The following is a 21,360-nucleotide window of genomic DNA, read 5'->3' as shown; positions in this document are numbered from 1 at the left end:
CCACGAGTTTCTAGTACAGTCAAAGCTGAGATCCGCCAGTAAGTTCAACATATTTGTGGGGAGTGATTTTCAGTTTGGAAACAATGGCACATTTAATTCAGGATTGTTGAATTAAAACAGCAACTTTATTGTTGTGAAGCGTGAGAAGAACAGCAATTCGATGACTAAAAGTCATGTATTGTTACCAGCATTACCTTACTTTAAAAATAGAGGTGTAACGGTACACAAATCTGACTGTTCAGTACGTACCTTGGTTTTGAAGTCACAGTTCAGTACGATTTCGGTACAGCAGTTTTACAAAATTGCTTTTTATTAATTTTTATTCAACAGGTGTTTACTGTAAAAATTGTGTCTGTCCTTAAATTAATTCAATTATAACTGAAAATGTCTTAAATATAATACTCTAAATATAAGGATCCCTTACTCAGGCTGCACATTGTAATATTAAAGGTTAACAACAGAGCCCAACTATTAGCCTCAATTCAGTTAACTTTTATTTTTAGATATAATAATCAACACTCATAAGCTTCACATAAGGTAGTTTTTGGATTAAAGGGTTACTTCATCAATTAGGATATGTCTTAGACATTAGAGATTTATGCATTTTATTTCTGGAAATATTACTCCGCTGACTCAAATATCATAGATTTCCGTCATTGGTAAAATTTTTGGCCAGAGGCTAAAGACTACAGTCAGCAGAGGGGGCTAATTCCGTAGGTTTTCAACCAGTGCCTAGGGGGTGGGATCACACTCACAGCTCAGCTAGCAGCTGCAGGCATTCATGTAAATGGAGCTATGATGAGCAACGTAAGTGTTTTAACTTCTCAAATTAATTCCTATTAAAAGTTAAGCTTCCAAAGGCATGAACTGAAAATGTGCCAGACTGAACACGCGTTGTGAATGTATGCTGCGAGCGCGGACGCGTTTACCTCAGCTCTCATCACAAGAGCTCATTCTGCTGATTCATCATGTTGCAATCTGACTCCTGCACCATTAGTGCTGTGACACTCCCTCAGCGGCTTAATCACATTATATTGAACAGACACATTCAGTTTTTAATTGTAGTGTCTGTTCTCTATCTGAACTGATTTTATGAAGACGAAAGTGATCAGTGATTCAGTAGCGGTGGCTTTGGGAGTGGCCTCGTAGGGCAGCGAAGCATTCTGGGAATTGTTGTCTTCCATCCCCATGAGACAAATACATTTTTTGCCTTTTCTCAGTATAGAAAGCACCAAATTCAATAATAAGTTCACATTTCTACTACATTAATGACCCAGTTTAAATACAGATTCATCTTCCCAGTGCTGAAGTTAACTTCTAAATCTAATTATCATTTATTAATCTATCTATTAATCATTTTCCCCTCTAATTCGTTGTTGAAATATAATAATTTATACACAGCTGTCAAATAATGACAGATTTATTCGAAAATACATTAAATAAACAAGACCTCACTAACAGGTTCTGTTGAAAATAATGACTATATAGGCTATATAGTGCATATATTTAGTGAAAGAATTAGTTTTTCTAGTGAACTAACACAGAACTAACTGAATGAATTCTTAGGTAAGTGTTTACAAGCTGTTTTGTCTTTCCGCGGTTGAGGCACCGATTGAGCGATTACACCACATATTATACATTTCAATATTACATTTTTAATATTACATTTTAAATATTGTTTAAATATTACATTTTTTCTTTGCATTACAGTGATAAGAATTTGGAGTGAAAATGTGGTTAATTGTCCTGAAAAAATCTGACAATGGGGAAAATGATCCTGAAATAGGATTAATTTACTATAAGTGGTAAATGTTTCTCGATTGTTAATTTTGGAGTAAAATATGAACCACACTAGGGATGTGCTGCATAGTGATTGCCTCTGATGCTGCAGTTTTTGCTTGTTTGGGTATCTATCAGACAGGACCATTAAAAGTTTTGTGTAATATATTACAATTCTAGTTGTGACTTTTGACTTTTTTGGCTTGACGGGAGTAAATCACTCCATGTCGTGTTTTAATATCAGTAAAATCTGTATTTTATAAGAGCCTAGGCATTTATTAAGAACGCTGCTTGGGTACCAAAGATCGGCCGTTAGATCTACACAAATCATATCTTGGAGATATCCAAGGCTGTGGCAGACGTCAGAAAGACTGTCAGAGGAAAGGCTGTTCTCTGCGGGTTAATGAGCGCAGAACACCCGCTGCTCGCCTGGATCTCACAACTCCGAAAACGGCAGATAAAATTGTCCACAAGGCGCACTCTTTATAAATAAATAATCTTTAAACAACTACTATTTGTTATTACGCAATTATAGTAGTATTTTTAAATTAAGTGGCGTTTCTTGTCTGCTATTGTCTTGCTGGTTTTATACTCGTCCATATGGTGGTACTATTGGTTATAAATATTATATTTAGCTAGCTACTGTTATGTTGTAATGCTTAATATTTGAAACAACCCAATAAATTTGTTAAACATATTACATTTGGGTATTTAAGATAGGTTGGAGGTTATCCTTACTTTAAGAAGTTATTTACGATAATGTTTAAGAACATTATTTTCGTGAATATGAATACATTACTTAAATTTTATCTTAAGAACAATCATAAGAAAAAAGATAAGAACATTTTTAAGAAATGTTTTTGGGAATACAAAATATTCCTTTATTTTTTCTTAAGTTAGAAAATAATAAGAAATTGATACAGATTTGACCACGTGTGTCTACACTATGAAAGCAATCCACTCTAATGCGTTTTCGGCTACCTCTGTTGCTAAATTATCCAATCACCTTGTTTATAATGTTTTTTTGTTTTGTTATAGATTATATATTTTGATTAATTTATTTTAATGAAGTAGTGAGTGTTTACTGAACTCTGTTGTGAAACAATGATCATTAGTTACACACACACACTTTTTTTCACACATTTATAGTGATCAAGAAAAAACAGCACTGGTATCGGCCGATACTCAGAATTTGTGTATTGTAATCAGATTGGTTATGAAACATGGTATCTTTGCAGATTTCACTGCATTCACTCCATTATAAATGTATATTAAATGAATTCCTGCTCGTCACATTACTTCTTTCTCTTGCTTTGGCATGTTTGTATCTTTTGTATCAAAAATATCAACAGCTGTAAAACAGGGCTCCAGACCCAAAATCTTTTTGATTACATTTTTTTTTTTTTTTTTACAGAACCTCACTTTTGAACTTTTGGGGGGTGAATATTCACTCTCTGTATGAATAGCCATTTAGACTAAGCGTAATTATAGTTATACCCCCCCTTCATTTTCCATTTATTTGAAACATGTTAACACGTGTACCGTCTCTCCTCAGGCACTTCCGCACCCTGTGTTCTGATGATACTCCCATGGTGCGCCGTGCAGCTGCCTCCAAGCTGGGTGAATTTGCCAAAGTGTTGGAGCTGGAGTATGTTAAGAGTGACATCATTTCTCTCTTCACTGCATTGGCATCTGATGAGCAGGTCTGGTTTCAGTAATACTCAGTAAAATGTAAACACTTTAATTCAGTCATTACTCAAACCACAGCACACGTTGCATGACAAGACCAATCAAGTCTTGAAAGGGTTTCATTGTGTTTATGTAACTCAGTGCTGCAGCAGAATTGTATGGTAAATATCAAAAGCGTTTTCTTCTGACATCTGAATGCAAACATTTACATCACTGTAGGATTCTGTTCGTCTCCTGGCTGTGGAGGCTGGCGTCAGCATTGCCACTCTGTTGCCTCAAGAGGATCTGGAAGCTCTGGTGATGCCGACTCTGCGCCAGGCAGCAGAGGACAAGTCCTGGAGGGTTCGCTACATGGTTGCAGACAAATTCTCTGATGTAAGCGTAATTGTGTTAATTATGTGCAATTAAATTTTATTGGAAAATCCAAGTGCTTACCACAAAACTGTTTGCATGCAGTCAGACAGCTTCCCCAAATGATTCATAATTCTCCAAGCAATCATAACTACACTTCCGTTCAAAAGTCTGGGGTCTGTCAGATGTTTTTGAGAGAAGATTCTTACACTCAGCAAGGCTGCATATTTACTTAAAGCTGTAAAAAATTATTATAGTTTAAATATAATGTTTCAATTTTAATACTTTAAAATGTAATTTATTCCTGTCATGGGTAAGCTGAATTTTCAGCATTATTACTCCAGGTTTCATTGTCAAATGATCCTTCAGAAATCATTCTAATATGCAGAATTGTTTTTTTTTTTTTTGCTCAAAAAACATTTATCACAAATGAAAATTGTCCTGCTGTTCAATATTTGTGTGGAAATGTATACTTTTTGCTTTTCTTCAATTATTTGAATAGAAAATTCAAAAGAACTGCATTTATTTTAACAGGCAGTCTTTTGTAACTTTCTTCGCTGTCACGTGCGATCAATTTAATGTGTCCATGCAGAATAAAAGAAAAATCTGGCTAACCCCAAACTTTTGAACACTATAAAGTTTTAATTTTGCTAATGTTCATTGCTGCTTTTTTACTCAATGGGAGCAGATTCAAATAAATCTGTAATTCATGCAAATTCTGCGATCAGCAAATTCTTGTTGCAGAATGATGCATCAAATTTCGACAAGCTTCAGTCTTTTATTGTAAGCTTGGCTTAAGTGAGTCTGATATAAACTGAGTAACCACTCTGACAGTTGATCTATTAAAGGACTCATCAAACTGATTCAAACCACTAAATCTTGTGAGGTTCATAAATTGAATTTTGATTCAAGAGTAGCAGAGCTCTACCATTGAATACAGATGTAGCAATCGTGCTTGTATGATCTGTATTTGTGCTCCTTTTAAACTTTGTTTTAAATTGCTAATGATATGCAAGTTGTCTGGAAACCTCTTCCCTAATAAGTATTAGTTCTAAGGTTCTACAGCTGGTTCCACAGTTTCAGGATGACACCTCATAACAGTTCAATGGTCCCTATAATCCTGCTCTCATGTTCATTGTTTTGTATTGTTATGTAACTTGACCTAAATGCTGTACCATATTATATTATCATGTCACTGGATGATTTTGGATTATCCTTTTGAAATGGCAGATATTTTACAGGAAAAGAAATGTTGAATGCAGTTACATAAATCCCTATAAAAAGCCTGGAGGTAGAAAAACAGGCATTTTTACCTGCTTTAGAAATTAGTTATGTACCTCATCTCACGCAGTGCTAGAATAGACTTGATTGTGTCCTAGCGTGGACCGGATATTCATTTGTCCTTCATTCTGCAGGAAGCGCTGAGGTGAAATGGAATTATGAAATGACATTCTTTTCTCTGAATTTACAGCTGCAGAAAGCTGTGGGTCCAGAAATCACAAAGAATGACCTAGTGCCAGCCTTTCAGAATCTCCTGAAAGACTGTGAGGCTGAGGTTCGTGCCGCTGCTGCAAACAAAGTCAAAGGTGAGATAAGGCATCAGAGCAGCCATGGAATACGTGACTATGAAGTAGGGATGGGCAAGAGTCCTCGAATGTGACTGCAACAGTCGATCATGAAAACGATGATTGCCCTGACTATTTTTATTGTTTTTTTACGGCATTTTGCCGGGTACCTAAGGTTAGCGTTAGACAGCACGCCTTCCAGACCGGCAAAATAAATTGAAACTGGATTTGAAAGCGTGCATTGCAGTGATGCCTGTAATTACTGTGATCACTTTTCATCATGTCACTGTGTGATGAAATGCAGTTAAGTGTAGCACCAATCTGCCGTATACATAACATTATAATAAGAACACGAATGTAACTGAATGTTGTAAAATCCCGGTGCTTTAGTTCCTCGTGTATTAGGGATGCTTATATTGACCGCTTAACCGTTAACCGATAGTAAGAATTTTGACCGATTAACACTATCAGTTAAACGTTGTAAACATTATCTTCCGCTCACCGAAACTTCATTTATTTAATAGGCATGTGCCGATATCAATTTTTCATGTTGCGATTAATTGATGAAGTTTTATCACGATATTGAAATAAGTTGCAAAAAAAAAGTGTTGCCATAGCATAACAGCCTTAAGAACTATTTTTGTAAGAACAAAAATAACTGAATGTTTAAATACAATAATGCACCAAAATATATACAGCTCTGGAAAAATATTAAGAGACCACTCAATGAGAAATCAATGTTAAGTGGTCTCTTGATATTTTTCAGAGCTGTAGAAGTACAATTTTCAAACAGATTAAATTGCAAAAAAATTAGGCTATAAAGAACAACAGGTAGGCTTACAAATTACAATAAGGTCTCATTATTTAATGCATTCACTAAGATTGAGCAATAGCTACATTTGGTACAGAAAGTGTAATGTTTTTGGTAATATTAGTTAAGAAATACTGATCATTGTTAGTTTTATCTTAGGTCCATTAACAAAGTTATTTTGATTTTGATTTTAATGTTATTAAACAGTAACTAAGAAATTAACATAGAATGATTCATTATTTATAAGTATTTTTCATTGTCAGTTTGGTAATAATGAATTAACATGTTAACTAATGAAGTTGTATGTCTCAAAGTTTTACTGAACTATAACAAATAATTAGAACAGTTCTAATAATTAGGGCATGTTGTAGTCCAGATTAAAACATAAAAATGTTTAAGTTTGAAAATAAATAGCCTATTAAGTATTTGGTGCTTTGATGAACAACATTGAGATTACAAAAACGAATGGATGTTTTAAAAACTACACGCGTTTTTTTGTTTGTTTGCGGGGTTCCCGGGGTAACAGCCACTGAGCGGCACTTCAGCAGCGCGTCTCCTTCACCGGTTCAGTCATGTGCAAACGCACGTTGGCTTGTTTATATCTGAGCGCGTGTCCCTTTGACGCAGAATACAGCGCTGTTGAGCATTTATACGGTTGCTGGGCAAAGTATTCTTGAATGCATTATAAAAAAAAATTATAAATGGTTAATAAATTATTATTTACGATATTTTAAAGTGCCCACGATAACAATATCGTGCATATTCATTATCGTGATAAATCGCATTATCGAAAATCGGCACATGTCTATTATTTAATCAAAAATACAGTTAAAACAGTAATATTGTGAAATATCATTACAAGTGAAAACAGCCTTTTTCTATGTGAATATAGTAAAGTTTAATTTATTCCTGTGATCAAAGCTGAATTTATCATCATTACTCCAGTCTTCAGTGTCACATGATCCTTCACTAATCATTCTCATATGAGGATTTCATAATCAAGAAACATTTTTGGTTATCTGTGTTGAAAACAGTTGTGCTGCTTAAAAATGTTGTGGAAACCATGCAAAACAAAACAGCAAAACAGTGTTTTCAACACTGATATTAATCATATAAATGTTTGTTGAGCATCAAATCCTAATATGAGAATGATTAGTGACACTGAAGACTGGAGAAATGATGATAAAATCAGCTTTGATCACAGAAATAAATGACACTTTACTATATATTCACGTAGCGAACAGATGTACATCAGAATAATATTTCACTGTAATACGTTTTTTACTGCATTTGTAATTAAATAAATGCAGCATATACCTACTCTTAAGTAGGGCTGGACGATCAATCAAAAAGTAATCGAAAATTAAATTTAAAACCTCTAACCAATATAATTTAGAAATTTTTATCCCTCATTTCAAATCATGAAATATAGTTCCAGAATGTTTTTCTTCATTTAATCTTAAATTTGCCTCTATTTTCTGCTTTAATATGTTCAGTTCCTCACTTAAAGAATAAAATATTTAACTAAGATTTTTGTAATATAATGTAGCTGGCATTGTAGAAAACTGGGGTTCAAAGACTGTAGATGGCTTTAACAAAATTCCCATCTAGTCTGCAGTTTGTTTGTAAAATTGCTCTCAAGCTGGTCTTTTTGTGAAATTTTACTGGTATTGCCTACCAATTTTTTTTTTATTGTAATGATCCTCATTGGTTATTTTTTTAATCCTCAGAATTCTGTGAAAATTTGCCAGAAGACAGCAGAGAGACTATCATCATGTCACACATTCTCCCCTGTGTTAAGGTAAAACACTGTCAACTAACTCTCTATGGACACACTGAAGCTTGAGTCCCCTTTGGCTAGTACATTTTAACTTTACTCTCCAGTGTTGCATGGAATGCAAATAAAAAATAAATATAAAATAGAATTTTTTCAAACATTTAAAGACAAAAGTTTCAAAGATAAAAGATTAAAATAAGAACAAATAATTAACCTACACGCAATAGCTGAAATAAACAGGGCTTTTCAGCTTTTTTTTTTTTTTTTTTTAAACTGACAGTAGTAGGTACAGAAATTGTAATCAAATGTAAAACAAAAAAGCTTTTTCTTCACTATATAAATTAAATATAGATGAATCCTTAAAGTTATTCAGTCTAGAACAGTGTTTTTTGTTTATTTACAGACATTTTTTGCAGCTTTTGTTGTTTGATTAACATTAATAACACAGAAAGCAGCAGGAATTATTGCTTAAATTAGCAAGGCTTAAATGTATGCAAGTTGCAAATTATAAAATTTCATAGCGATGCAGCACTGGCCTGATCAGGACAGTGACAGTTCTTTCAATTCTTGGCCATACAGCAGTCATTATTGTTGAGCCCTGCATTTAGAGCAAGCATGACGATTCTCTTTACGCGCATTGTGTAAGCCTCTCTTTCTCATGTTTAGTGTGTGAGAAAGCGACAGAGGGTGCTCTCAGCCAAGTGACAGCAATGAAATATCTTTACTAAATGAAAGATAACTAACTCAGTCATAGGCGAGTGAAATTGTACAATTGTAGACATGTTCCAGTGGCTGTTTACACTACACCATTTGTCAAATAAAAGGCGAAAACCTTTTATGAGTTTTGGCCTATCACTTACACAACAATAATTTGGCGGCTTGGAAATGCAAACTTTTGAAAACTGGGTTCAAAGTGCCAGTTTTTGAAAACTGTATTGTTATTGTCTCTGTGTAGACTACAAAAACATGAATGTATGCATATATGAACAGAAGGCATATATGCATAGGCGCGTAGTCTTTGTTTTCAAAGTGAAATCGGCAACGACTGACCTAGCATGCATAATACAACATTTTTAAGTCATTTTTGTTGATCTGTGACAACTGGGATCATTTGTCATATGTACAAGGAAAAAAACATTCAGTTTTTTTTGTACACGTTGTCATATCATACCCTTAGTCCCCTTTGTGAAATTAGGTCGCATGCTGTTGATTTACTCGCATTGCAGAGGTTGATCAGCATTTGTCAACATCATATCTTAAATCTGTCACTTTTCAGGTTGATCGCATGTTCCTTTGTTCCAGTGCTCCTCACATTTAATTGATGTGTAGTTTCAATCCTGGATCAGTTACTGGCAGATAACTCTTGAGTCAGCATCTGTTCTCCAAGCATCTAAGACTTAAAGAAGATCAGATTAACAGTGTGTCATTGTGTCTGTACTCTGACCTACTGGCTGTAGCAACACTAGAACACTTGTCTGCACTGGCTCACTTAATGTGAATTAATGTTTTCTCCTGGATTGTAAAAAGCATTTTGTTCTGGTGAAAATATTTTGGCATAGATTTTAAACCCTAACCCCTGTTGGACAGGTGTTTTATCAGCTAATATATACATATGTATTATGCCCTCAATAATACTTGCAACAACAAACCACAGCATAGATCGTAAAAATGTCAAGATTCTTGACCGCACAGCACATTTCATTCCAAACCTTTAGTGTAGCTGAGGTACATTACAATCTTTCTCATAGAGAGCTGTGACATATTTCATTACCATAGAAACATGCAGCATGTTCCAAGTGCAGTTATTATTTTATATATATTTTTTATTGCATTGCATTAAATAAGATAAAACATCTACCTTTTTTAAGAATGAATTCAGTGCCATTCTTTGTTAGCAGGGATTTCATGCAGAACTGTTGTAAATCATTATGTTAAGCCCACCCACCGATGTGTAAATGATGGGATTGACCTGATCAGAGTTTGGTTTTGCCGGTGTTGCCATCACGTCGCATAACTTGCCCACAGCGGCCCTGCCCCCACTTTCGTATATATTTTTATTGTGATAAAATAATTACGTTTAGTTAGAGAACAGACTCTACAATTAAAAACTGAAAGTGTCTGCTTAATATAGTGTGAGCTGAACGAGAGTGACAGCACAAACGCAGCAGGAGTCAGATTTCATTCATCACAAGAGCAAAGAGCTGACAGACAAGATGAACGCGGATGATTTGATTTCAAATGTAAAGTATTTAAAGGGTTAGTTCACCCACAAATGAAAATTCTGTCGTTAATTTCTAAACCATCGGATTTCAACAAAAATATATTAATTTGTTTTCTGAAGATGAACAGAGATCTTGCTGGTTTTGAACGACATGAGGGTATGTAATTAATGATAAAATTTGTATTATTGGGTGAACTAACCCTTTAAATGAGTTTGTCACTGTACTGTTTTGTTTTTCATTAAGAATAATAGGCTAATGAACCCGCCCCCGAATTGGCGCTAATTCTAAACCAAAACTAAAATTAGCACAGCCGCACTGTTATTCATTCATAGCCCCACAGTGCTCACACATTTACGGCCACACTGGGCTAAAAAAAAGTGCTTAACTTTCATAGGAATTAATTGAAAACACTCACTTTGCTCTAAATCGCTCCGTTATGAATGTCCAAGCGTCAGTTTTACATTCGGTTTAATATTGGTGATTTGAAAAGCCCCCGCCGGTGATACCGGTTTTATCTGTTATTGATTAACCGGAGGGAAAATTTCCACAGTCAAATTCCTACTAGACGCCCTGGCTGTTACAGCCATTTTTTTTGCTGCTGCAATTACATTTGCTGCTGCTAGGATGCGTCTAGGTTTATGCTAAAATGTTGTTTTTGCTGTAAATTGAGTTAAAAGGATAGTTAACCCAAAATGAATATTTGATGTTTATCTGCTTACCCCCAGGGCAGCCAAGATGCAGGTGTGTTTGTTTCTTCAGTAGAACACAAATGAAGATTTTTAACTCCAACCGTTGCTTGTATAATGCATGTCAATGGGATGTATTTCTATGAGAGCCACTATAAGAGTAAAAAACACAGACATACGAATCTATATTAAACCCTGCGGCTCGTGGCGATACATTGATGTCTTAAGACGCGAAACGATCGGTTTCTGGGAGAAACCGAACAGTATTTTTTTTTTTACCTCATATCAGACGAATCTCTTCTAGTATTCCCAACGCCATTACTTGCGCAGAGTAATGTCAAAGTCCCGGCACGATCATAGATATATATTTACATAGATGCCTCATTCGATCCGCACAGGCACTAAGTAATCTAAATATATATCTATGGTCACGCCAGGATTTTGACCTTATTGAATGGAAGTAATGGTGTTAGGAATACTGGATGAGATTCATCTGAGGTAAAAGAAAATACCACAATTAGTGTAACCGATCGCTTTGTGTCTTAAGACATCAATATATCACCTCGAGCTGCAGGGTTTAATATTGATTTGTGTGTCAGAAATACACCCCATTGACATAGTCCATTATACGAGCAACGTTAAAAGTCTTCATTTGTGTTCTACTGAAGAAACAAACACACCTACATCTTGGATTGCGTGGGTGTAAGTAGATAAACATCAACATTTCATTTTTGGGTGAACTATCCCTTTAATATTTTTGCGCAATCCAGGAAATTTAGTACAGTACAAAAGAGTGGTATGTCAGAGTGTTTTAAAAAATTTTTTTATTTGGAATCGGATAGACACAAACCAAAAGATTAGATTCAGTGCGTCAGAGTGGTAAGTTTTTTTTTTTTTTTCCTTTTGATTTGGAATCAGATAGACACACACCAAAACATTAGATTTATAACAGTTTAGCATCTGAATGGAAAAAGCTTCACATGTAACACGAGTTAAAAACAGTAAATCAGTACCAAAATACAGTCTAGCCCACTGATAGCCTAAATATATCTATATTCTCTACTGTTTTTACATTCACATCGTATATATAACACCACCCCCAGTAGAGTCGGTAGCAAAATACCAAAGCTCCAATAGATGATGTAGATACCAGTGAGATTTCAGTTTATGTAGCCTTTAGGTATTACAAGGGATTGAGCGTTGTATCAAAACATTTATTTCCTTTCATGGCATTGTGTTGTTTGCTCCTCTGTCAACAGGAACTTGTCTCAGACACTAATCAGCATGTGAAGTCTGCGCTGGCGTCAGTCATTATGGGCCTCTCTACCATCTTAGGCAAAGACAACACCATTGAGCACCTGCTTCCCCTTTTCCTGGCCCAGCTCAAAGATGAGGTAAGCCTGCTGTGTGTGTAAGAGAGAGAGAGAGAGAGAAAGCCAGCACAGGTCTGGCTTAGGTAATTTGCGTCATGTTCCAGTCACAGATGATACTTCTGTGCAACTGCTCACTTTGATCCTGTCAAGGTGTGGCATTACTAATGCTAGCCTTTTAGTGGAAAGCAGAAAGCATTGAAGTGAGAGATGAATGGATGATTGTGGCACACTATCTCGCTTCTCTTTATTTTACTGGAGCTTTTTGTTGCTTGCTGCTTTCTGTATTGTGATTGCTCTTCAAGTTGCTTGGGAGTAGTCTTTGAACATCTGTCAGTCACACAGACTGCATGAAATAAATAGAACAAAGCCAACTCCTGGACTGCAGCTTGCATTGATCCATGTTTTAAGACAGGAAGCAGTTTCCTATTCGGTGTTAGTTCTTGCCCAGTTGTTTAGGAGTAGTGCTGTGTGTAAATAAATCAATAATCCTGTCACATAGTCATCAAACTATGAATTAGGGATGACAAATTCACAATGAATGAGACCCTGCTGACTTGACTGCATGCAGAGATTAACATGTAGCACAACATGCTGTAGTAAGTGCAAAACAAATTGCTTGATTTTAATTAACAGTTTAATGAATCAGACAAATGTTTGATAATTTGATTAAAGGTAAGTAAAACATAAAATCTGCACTTTTGTTTGTTAAAAAAGCATAATGGGAAAATGGTATCAGTGTTTGGTATCTATCAGTATTTATATACTATTATCAGGGATGCAAACTTGTCACCTTTTGGCAAAATCTGCCATTTTGGATCCAAAACAGGTCGTCATTGTGATTTTTGTCTAGGACAGGAGATGGATCGTGCATGATATCAAAGTACTAAGAGAGCAATTCGAAAGCACACAGAGCCGTCTGCTCTCTTATCGCTCTTGCTGTACCTGGGTGTTCGCGGGTCCTTAAAAAGTCTTAAAAACTCTTAAATAAGGTTTTCTCTAAAAAAGGCTTTAAAATGTCTTAAATTCAGATTCGATGGGTCTTAAATATTTTTGGTCACATTACCGGGAAGTTTTCTCCAGTCTGACGGACACAGTGACTGATATCATTGGACAAACCGCAGATTACTGATTATTAAAATAAAATGAGGGTAACGGCAAGAAATTCACAGAAGAAACACTGAGGTAAAAATTCAACATGTTTAGTTTATTTCTGATATAGGCCTATAGTTAAATAATATATCTTGACAAGGGAGCTATTTTGCGGAGTATTTTCACAAGTGCTGCGTGCATATGCTCCCGCAGCGCTTTAGTGTGTGTGTGTGTTTATTCCGGAGTGTTGTAGTTCTTTCTTTCGCTAGTCCAACTATAGTTCGTTGTATTACAACTACAAATGAGACCAACATGCATCTTATAAGGCAGACAATTAGCTTTCGTGTTTTAAGTCTCTTTCGCGTTGTACCACAGGCACATAAAACAGATTTTATTCTTCAGCTAACAGTTCTTCAGTTCTTCCAGTTCCAGTTAGCATAACCTATAAACGCTCCTGTATGTTTGTAAATGTTAAACAAATAACAACAACAGGAGGAAAAAACAGTAGCCTTCCTAAACTTAAATAGACTAACAGAGCTTCATGTTGTATTTATTTGTCCTATCGTCATTAGTTTTTTTTTTTTACTGACCATTTACTTGATTACTTAATTACTTGAGAACTTTTTACCTGCATTAAGCTAATGCTTATTGCTGTGGTTTGCATTTTGGCCATATTTCCCACCCTAAGCGATCATATTAAGCACACCACACCCAGAGACCGAGACCGAGACCGAAGTGCCCTAAAATCTCCTGATAGCTAGCTGCATTGACCCTGTTTGATAAAACACAGTGGACCAACACCAGCAGCTGACATGGCACCCGAGACCATCAATGACTGTGGGTACTTGACACTGGACTTTAGGCATTTTTGTATTTTCTTCTCCCCAGTCTTCACCCTCATTTTTTGCCACACTTTTTCCTTCCCACAGACTTCCCACTGAGGTGCCTTGATACAGCACTCTGGGAACAGCCTATTTGTTCAGAAATTTCTTTCCGTGTCTTACCCTCTTGCTTGAGGGTGTCAATTTTGAGTAATGAACCAGGCTGGGAGTTTTTAAAGCCTCAGGAATCTTTTGCAGGTGTTTAGAGTTAATTAGTTGATTCAGATGATTAGGTTAATAGCTCGTTTAGAGAACCTTTTCATGATATGCTAATTTTTTGAGACAGGATTTTGGGTTTTTATGAGCTGTATGCCAAAATCATCAGTATTAAAACAATAAAAGACCTGAAATATTTCAGTTGGTGTGCAATGAATCTAAAATATATGAAAGTTTAATTTTTATCATTACATTATGGAAACTAATGAACTTTATCACAATATGCTAATTTTTTGAGAAGGACCTGTATACAATTTGCTATGTACTCTACCTCATAGGCCTGTAGTTAATCAATATCAAATAAAATTGTGAAATTTGTAACCATGCCCAGCACTATCCACAACTTTCCTGCCAGTCTTTGTGGGCGTCGTAATGACACGATACTTCCGGTAGACGGTATCTCAGTTCCGGTTTAGCACACATAACAGTTATGCAGCGTTCACACCAGACGCGAGTGACACGAATAAATCGCGCTATTCGCTCGAAGTTGGACGCGTGAACATTTTGAGTCCATTCGCTTCATTCGCGTGTGACATTCACAACACAACAGACGCAAATTTGCGTCATGGGAGGGGCTTCTGCCATGCAGCGGCAGTTGTCAGAAAGACTAGCCGAGTTAAGGCTGCTCTCGCCTGGGTTAATGAGCGCCTGTGTCTCACACCCCTGAAACCTTGCTTCCATAAACCATGCAACATAAACGGACCCGTTTGACATGGCCTAGCGCCCTACGCACTCCATTCAATGCCCAACGAGCTTCAAATAAACTCAAGAAATGTGATGTAGAAGTAATATTTGTATTTTAATATTTGTAATTGTTGAAATGTTGTTCATGTCAGACATTGTCAGTAGACTTTTTTTTTTAAATCAACATGAAAATAGATTTATGGAATTCAATGAATTTCAGTGCATTGTAATAAAAATTAACATTTCATTGCTGTAAATGTAATTATTGAGTTTATATATTTGTTTAAACTAATTAAAATACTGCAGTAAAACTGTATAATTTTTTGCAAGGGTATTGCGAGGATGTTTATTGTTTTCAATAATTTACATATTTAATGTGTAGCATTGAACCGCTCTAACAGCCTAACGATACTATCCAAATAGAGACCTGCACTCCTGCGGGACCCAGCACAACCGAGTGCGGCGCGGGATAATATTTGATGGGTGAATGCGGATGCGGGCGGCAAGATATTATTGTGTGCGAGTTGCGGGAAAATACAATTATTTTCCGGGACTCCCGCAAAGTGGAAATGTATAACAAAATATAATAATTAGTTAGAAACAACCTTTATTTATTATAAAATAAAATCGATTTACAGGCGCATGGACGGAAGGTAACTCTCGCGTGGATCATAGGAACAGCCAAGCCTACCACAGTGGCAAAATGTCTGCACCGCATAACTCAGGTGAACCGCTTAGTGCTACAGATATTAGTAAGTTCTTGTAAGATAATCAGATCCATGCGACCATCTGGGAGATGTGATCATTTTGCCTGAAGCGTTGTTATAAAAGGCTACTCCTGAATCCTGATAATACAACCAAGCGTTTAGCTGATAGCAGTATAGACTAACGTAAACTGGAAGTTTGTTACCGGCTTGTTCTACATTGCCATAGCGATCATGGGAAAGGTCAGGGTTCGGGATAGTGTAAATGTTTTTTACTTGAAGCAAATGTTATCTTTTACCTCTATTTTCTGCTCCGAATGCACGAAAATGCTTCCTTTGCATGTTCAAAACAAAACATTTCTACCTTGAGCCAATGCTCTAGATCCCCCTTAAAAGTATTTAATTCACAAACATGTCACCTTTTTCACCACTTGTCAGTTTGCAGGTATATGTTTAATACTCACAGACACTAGTATTCAGTTTGGAGCCCTGTAATTAGATAAACACGAAAGCTGCTGAACGCAGCTGCGGGTACCGAATATACTCAGGAGTCGGTACTACAGAAATGCTGGTATTGTCACGTTTTTAAATTTCACTACCGACTTGGTACCCAAGTACGGGTACTTGTGACATCCCTACCACCTAGCAATGAAGCACATCTCAATTGTCATTTAAAAATAAATATTTCAGTATATCTGTTTATTACTTTAATATATTTTATATTTTAGTTTTATTAAGTAACTAAAACTTATTTTAGTTTAAGTAAATTTTTTCATGTCCGTCCTTTAGTGTCCAGAGGTTCGCCTCAACATCATCTCCAACTTGGACTGCGTGAACGAGGTGATTGGAATCCGCCAACTCTCACAGTCTCTGCTTCCGGCTATTGTTGAGCTGGCTGAGGATGCCAAATGGAGAGTGCGACTGGCAATCATCGAGTACATGCCCCTTCTGGCTGGACAGCTGGTGAGTCCTGACCGTCAGTGCTCTCAAATTCTTTATCCTGGAATAGAGATCGGACTGGTCCATTGGCCAGTTCTTATTCTTCAGTCTCTCTTAAAGCATTTTAACTAATCATCCTATTAACTTATTGTTGTCAAGTCACTTTGGGTCCTGTAAGCTGATCTAACTAAGGCATCTTTTTTTTCTCTTTCTGGTGCTTCCAGGGTGTAGAATTCTTCGATGAGAAACTCAATTCTCTGTGCATGGCTTGGCTTGTCGATCATGGTAGGCTACTTTTTGTTTTCATAATTTCCTTTTCATCTGAAGTGTTAAAACGTGTTCAACTCTGGCACATAATGTATTCCACACAATGTTAAATGTTAGAGTATTTTTGCAGTTCTGTCTGCTTGTAGCAAGAAAATTGAAATATAATGTGCTGGAGTCTGTCATGAAACTAACACTTTAGTCTCTGTAATCTTTAGTATATGCCATAAGAGAGGCAGCCACCTGTAACCTGATGAAGCTGGTGGAGAAGTTTGGAGCTGAGTGGGCACAGAACACCATTGTGCCCAAAGTGCTGGGAATGGCTAATGACCCCAACTACCTGCACAGGATGACTACCCTCTTCTGCATTAATGTGAGTCAAAGCTTATCAGCTTTAACAAACTGCCGCTGAGTCACAGAGGGGTTGGTGCTGATGCACTTAGGTGGAAAAACGCTGTTTGATGTATGCTTTGACATTTATATATAATACTGTCTGTCTTGTTATATCCATGAAGACACATTTGGCTGATACCTAAAACTTCAGTGTGGCATCAACAAAAGCTTGGGTTGTCGCTCTGTTTTTAAACACACCATTTATTGTTGCCAATTCTTATTTTTTACAATATTATTGTGAAATCTCTAGTTTTGAGGAAAAAAAAGAGGCTATCATTCAAACTAATCTTTAACTTTAATTCACACTGATTTAGTTACAATATTAGCATCAATATTTTATAGTTACTGTCAAAACAGGCATATTGAGACACCTATCATCGATGCTGCAATGCTGTTTTGGGTCTCTGAACAGCATCTCCACTCCAGTTACTGGGCCATCTTATCTACATAGGTGACTCCCTTTAAATGCAGCATACCACCTGAATTTCAACCTTGTTAGTGATGGATTTTAGAGCACTGTTCATATGCAGCTACACAAATGGGGATCTTCAAACAAAACGCGCAGGGAACTAAAATCAGTTAGAGTTTAATAATAGCATGTTGCTAAACTATTTGTGTGATTCTCTAAAGCCGCTTTTCCACCGTTGGGCCGAACAGTTCTTAGAATGGTATCGAATGGTTCCAGTTGTGTTTTCACTTGAGCCTGTCACGGCCACGGCACCGTTACAAACCGTTCTCTGCCCGGTTGTCTAACTGTGCTGAACTGTACTGGTAGAATCCGTGAAGTGACGGCGCCACTCAGGATTGGTCACTTTTCTGTTGTCTGGCTACCAGTTTCTCTGGAGCTGGCTACATGCTCTATTTGAGCAACGCAAACAAAAATTAATAATAAACTTAAAAGAAACATTTGATCATCCTCCATAATTTGGCTGTTATTTACATCTCATATCATCAGTAAACCTTTGGGTTATCAAGGCAACGACTGACGCTTTTGTACATTCCAAAGAGTGGCTGTTATCAGCCCCGCAGTGGAAAATAAAACCAGAACCATACCGGCTTGCCTGGATCGGCACAGAATATAACAGTTGCGCAATGTGAACTGTTCGGCCCGATAGTGGAAAAGCAGTTTGTATGCAAAGTTGTGTAAGCAAATTGTATTTAATTCAAATTTTCCTAAAAGAAACAAAACTTTGTAATGGATCTTTTGCATCAAGCCTTCATTTTAGGAGTTTGAGAACAGAGCTCATGATCCCTGTATCAGCACTGATGTGTGAAACTGTCTTTTTTAGGCTCTGTCGGAGGTGTGTGGTCAGGATATTACCACCAAACACATGCTCCCTGTAGTTTTAAAGATGTCCAACGACCAGGTAGCCAATGTTCGCTTCAATGTGGCCAAGTCCCTTCAGAAGATTGGACCTGTGCTGGACAGCAGGTATGTGATCATTAACATTTGACCAGAGAAAGAAAAATTACATTTCTCTTAGTTACTCGCTTTAGCATCATGTTCCCCTGATGTTTTGATTACAGCTCTCTGCAGACAGATGTGAAACCAGTGCTGGAGAAACTGGCAACAGATCAAGATATGGATGTCAAATATTTTGCCCAAGAGGCCATCAGTGGTGAGTTCCACAAATGCTGCTCTTGACTAGGGATGGGTATCGTTAAGGTTTTAACGGTATTATTACTCTTTCCGATACTGCTTATCGGTCCGGTACTTTAACGGTATTCTTATTGGTACTTTTTGAGATTTTTATATATATATACCGTATTTTCCGGACTATAAGTCGCTCCGGAGTATAAGTCGCATCAGTCAAAAAATGCGTCATGACGCGGAAAAAAACATATATAAGTCGCATTAGGGCAGAGCTGGAGCCGCGCATGCGAACACGCGAGCACCCGCGCGCGCATGCGAGCACCTGCTCGCGTGCACTGGCTCGTGCCCGCTTCACTGCATAACCCGAGCAGAAGAAAGAAAGTTTGAAGTGAGTGAGAAACTTGTAAGGGAAAGCCCAAATATTCAAATACAATATTTTTGGAAAATTCCCATCCCTAGATGTAACTATACACATCACAACATGTAAATGGGAAAATGTTGGCGTTATTTTGTCACTTATTAAGCAGTAGGCTAGATGGAGCCGTTTACCTCCAGTCTTTGTGCTAAGGTAGGCTAGCGGAGTGTGTCAGACGCATGGAGATGAGTGATATGTATGGACTTATCTAAGTCTGGGGGATATGGTGAATAAGTCCCCAAATGTCTGAGTGTTCCTTTAAGCAAACTTTTCTGAAAATGTAGCTTTAGCAAGCTGTTTTAAACTTCTGAACAAACTCCAAGTGAACTTCCTTCTGTCCTAATATTATTCGAAATGATATCAAGCTAGTTTGCGCATCGATTTCGCTTGTATTATATTGGGTCCTTTAATATTTCTTTTTATTCTTTTCCTACAGTTCTTTCTCTGGCCTAAAGTACCTTCTTGCTGAACATAAGACCCATCTCAAGCTGACCTCCATTGTATTTATTGACATCCAAGATCATCCACTGGACTGTTTATGGAGAAACAATGTGTTTGGTTCCCTTGCAGTGAGAAATGTTTTAGGGAAACTTGGCTTCTCAGTGTTTTTTTTTTTTTTTTCAACTATTCACCACACACCCTCTTGCTCTTCGTTCCTACCCCGCAATAGGCCCGCTGAGCCCCTGATGCTAATCCTTCACTTGCTAACCTTCAGCCTGGGGACATACACGTTTTACTATCCACTTAACAATGTAATGAAGCATCATAGCTTTAGAGAGAAAAAATAGATGTTTGAGGCATCATTTTTCTAGATTTAAGTCCTCTGGTCTGATGGCCTGAACCATGTTTCCTCTTAGTGCTGATTTTAAGCTCGAGTTGACTCGTGCATGTGCACAGCATGACCAAGGGCAGAATCACTACCGCAACTTGCAACTGTCATTTGAACACTGCTCCTTTGCCCTGTCATACACCGACTGTTGTTAAACCAAGACCCCATAAGGCACTAGCCGCATGTCAGTTCTTTCAGTGGCGTGCTCTCATACTGTTCTCAAAGTGCTTATCGTCTTAAAGGGACCATGACAAATTTTCATCTCCTTCCTGCAACTGTTATAACGGAGGATGGGCATTCCTAAACGGCCCTTTTTATTTTCAGAAGGCAAGCTTCTCCATTCTGTGCCATTGACCATATTGCACATTTTCTTGTTTTGGTTTGTTTTTTTAAAAGATGTTTAACTTTTGTCCTTTATATGAGTGCATCTGCATGCCTCTTGCACACTGGTTCCATAGGCCGTCTGTATATTGAGAAGCTTATTAATCGCAGGGCATCTTAAGCTCTCTCCCTCAACACATTGCTTTTGCCTTTGATGTTGACTGTCCGATAATTCAGCTTCAGAGTGCAGTCAGTATAGTAGTATATTCTATGTAATGAGTGTCTTTAGAATGTGCTTCAGGTTTTATATGAATATGGTCACATTGCCCTTGATAGAAGGGAACTCAATAAAGAACGTTATATAACCCCATTTCACTGTGTGGCCCTTCTGTAATCCGTCAAGTCATATACAGTAAAATGCAATATAGCGTGAGGATATCTAAACTGGGAGTGGATTGCAACAGAGCTGTTTTATTGAAGAAGGCATATCATGAGAAATCAAATTTCCCTAGTTTTTGCACAAAGGGTTTTAATAGTACACTGAACTTTGAGCTCAACTTATGTCCAAAAAAAAAAAACATCCAGAGATTGCAAGAAATGCTTATTAATTTTCTTTAGGTGATGGCAGGAGTGATAAAATAATCCAAAAATAATTAAGCTCATTTTTTTTACCCCATCATGTGATTTGTATGTACTCTCTCCATTATGTACACTACTATTCAAGTGTGTGGGCTCAATTATTTATTCTTTTTACTTAACTTTTATTTAGCAAGGATGC

The 21,360-nt window shown here is 37.0% G+C and overlaps 1 protein-coding gene across 1 annotated transcript in view; it reads left to right on the top strand.

The window, feature by feature from the left end:
- ppp2r1ba (protein phosphatase 2, regulatory subunit A, beta a) overlaps window positions 1–20,952 on the top strand; it is a 24,359-nt gene extending 3,407 nt beyond the window's left edge. The window contains exons 4-15 of the mRNA XM_067437824.1: window positions 1–38; window positions 3,335–3,482; window positions 3,688–3,843; window positions 5,291–5,405; window positions 7,926–7,996; window positions 12,140–12,274; window positions 16,617–16,790; window positions 16,991–17,051; window positions 17,249–17,403; window positions 18,713–18,855; window positions 18,951–19,042; window positions 19,869–20,952. The exon at window positions 1–38 is cut by the window's left edge and continues 195 nt beyond it. Coding sequence (XP_067293925.1) covers window positions 1–38; window positions 3,335–3,482; window positions 3,688–3,843; window positions 5,291–5,405; window positions 7,926–7,996; window positions 12,140–12,274; window positions 16,617–16,790; window positions 16,991–17,051; window positions 17,249–17,403; window positions 18,713–18,855; window positions 18,951–19,042; window positions 19,869–19,885 — 1,305 coding nt within the window. The 3' untranslated portion in view covers window positions 19,886–20,952. The remainder of the gene's footprint in view (window positions 39–3,334; window positions 3,483–3,687; window positions 3,844–5,290; window positions 5,406–7,925; window positions 7,997–12,139; window positions 12,275–16,616; window positions 16,791–16,990; window positions 17,052–17,248; window positions 17,404–18,712; window positions 18,856–18,950; window positions 19,043–19,868) is intronic.
- Window positions 20,953–21,360: the final 408 nt, after the last annotated feature.

This window comes from Pseudorasbora parva, chromosome 3 (assembly GCF_024679245.1).
Source record: "Pseudorasbora parva isolate DD20220531a chromosome 3, ASM2467924v1, whole genome shotgun sequence".
Lineage (NCBI taxonomy): Eukaryota > Metazoa > Chordata > Actinopteri > Cypriniformes > Gobionidae > Pseudorasbora > Pseudorasbora parva.
The sequence above is the reverse complement of the archived record's forward strand: the minus strand, read 5'-3'. Positions and strand labels throughout refer to the sequence as shown.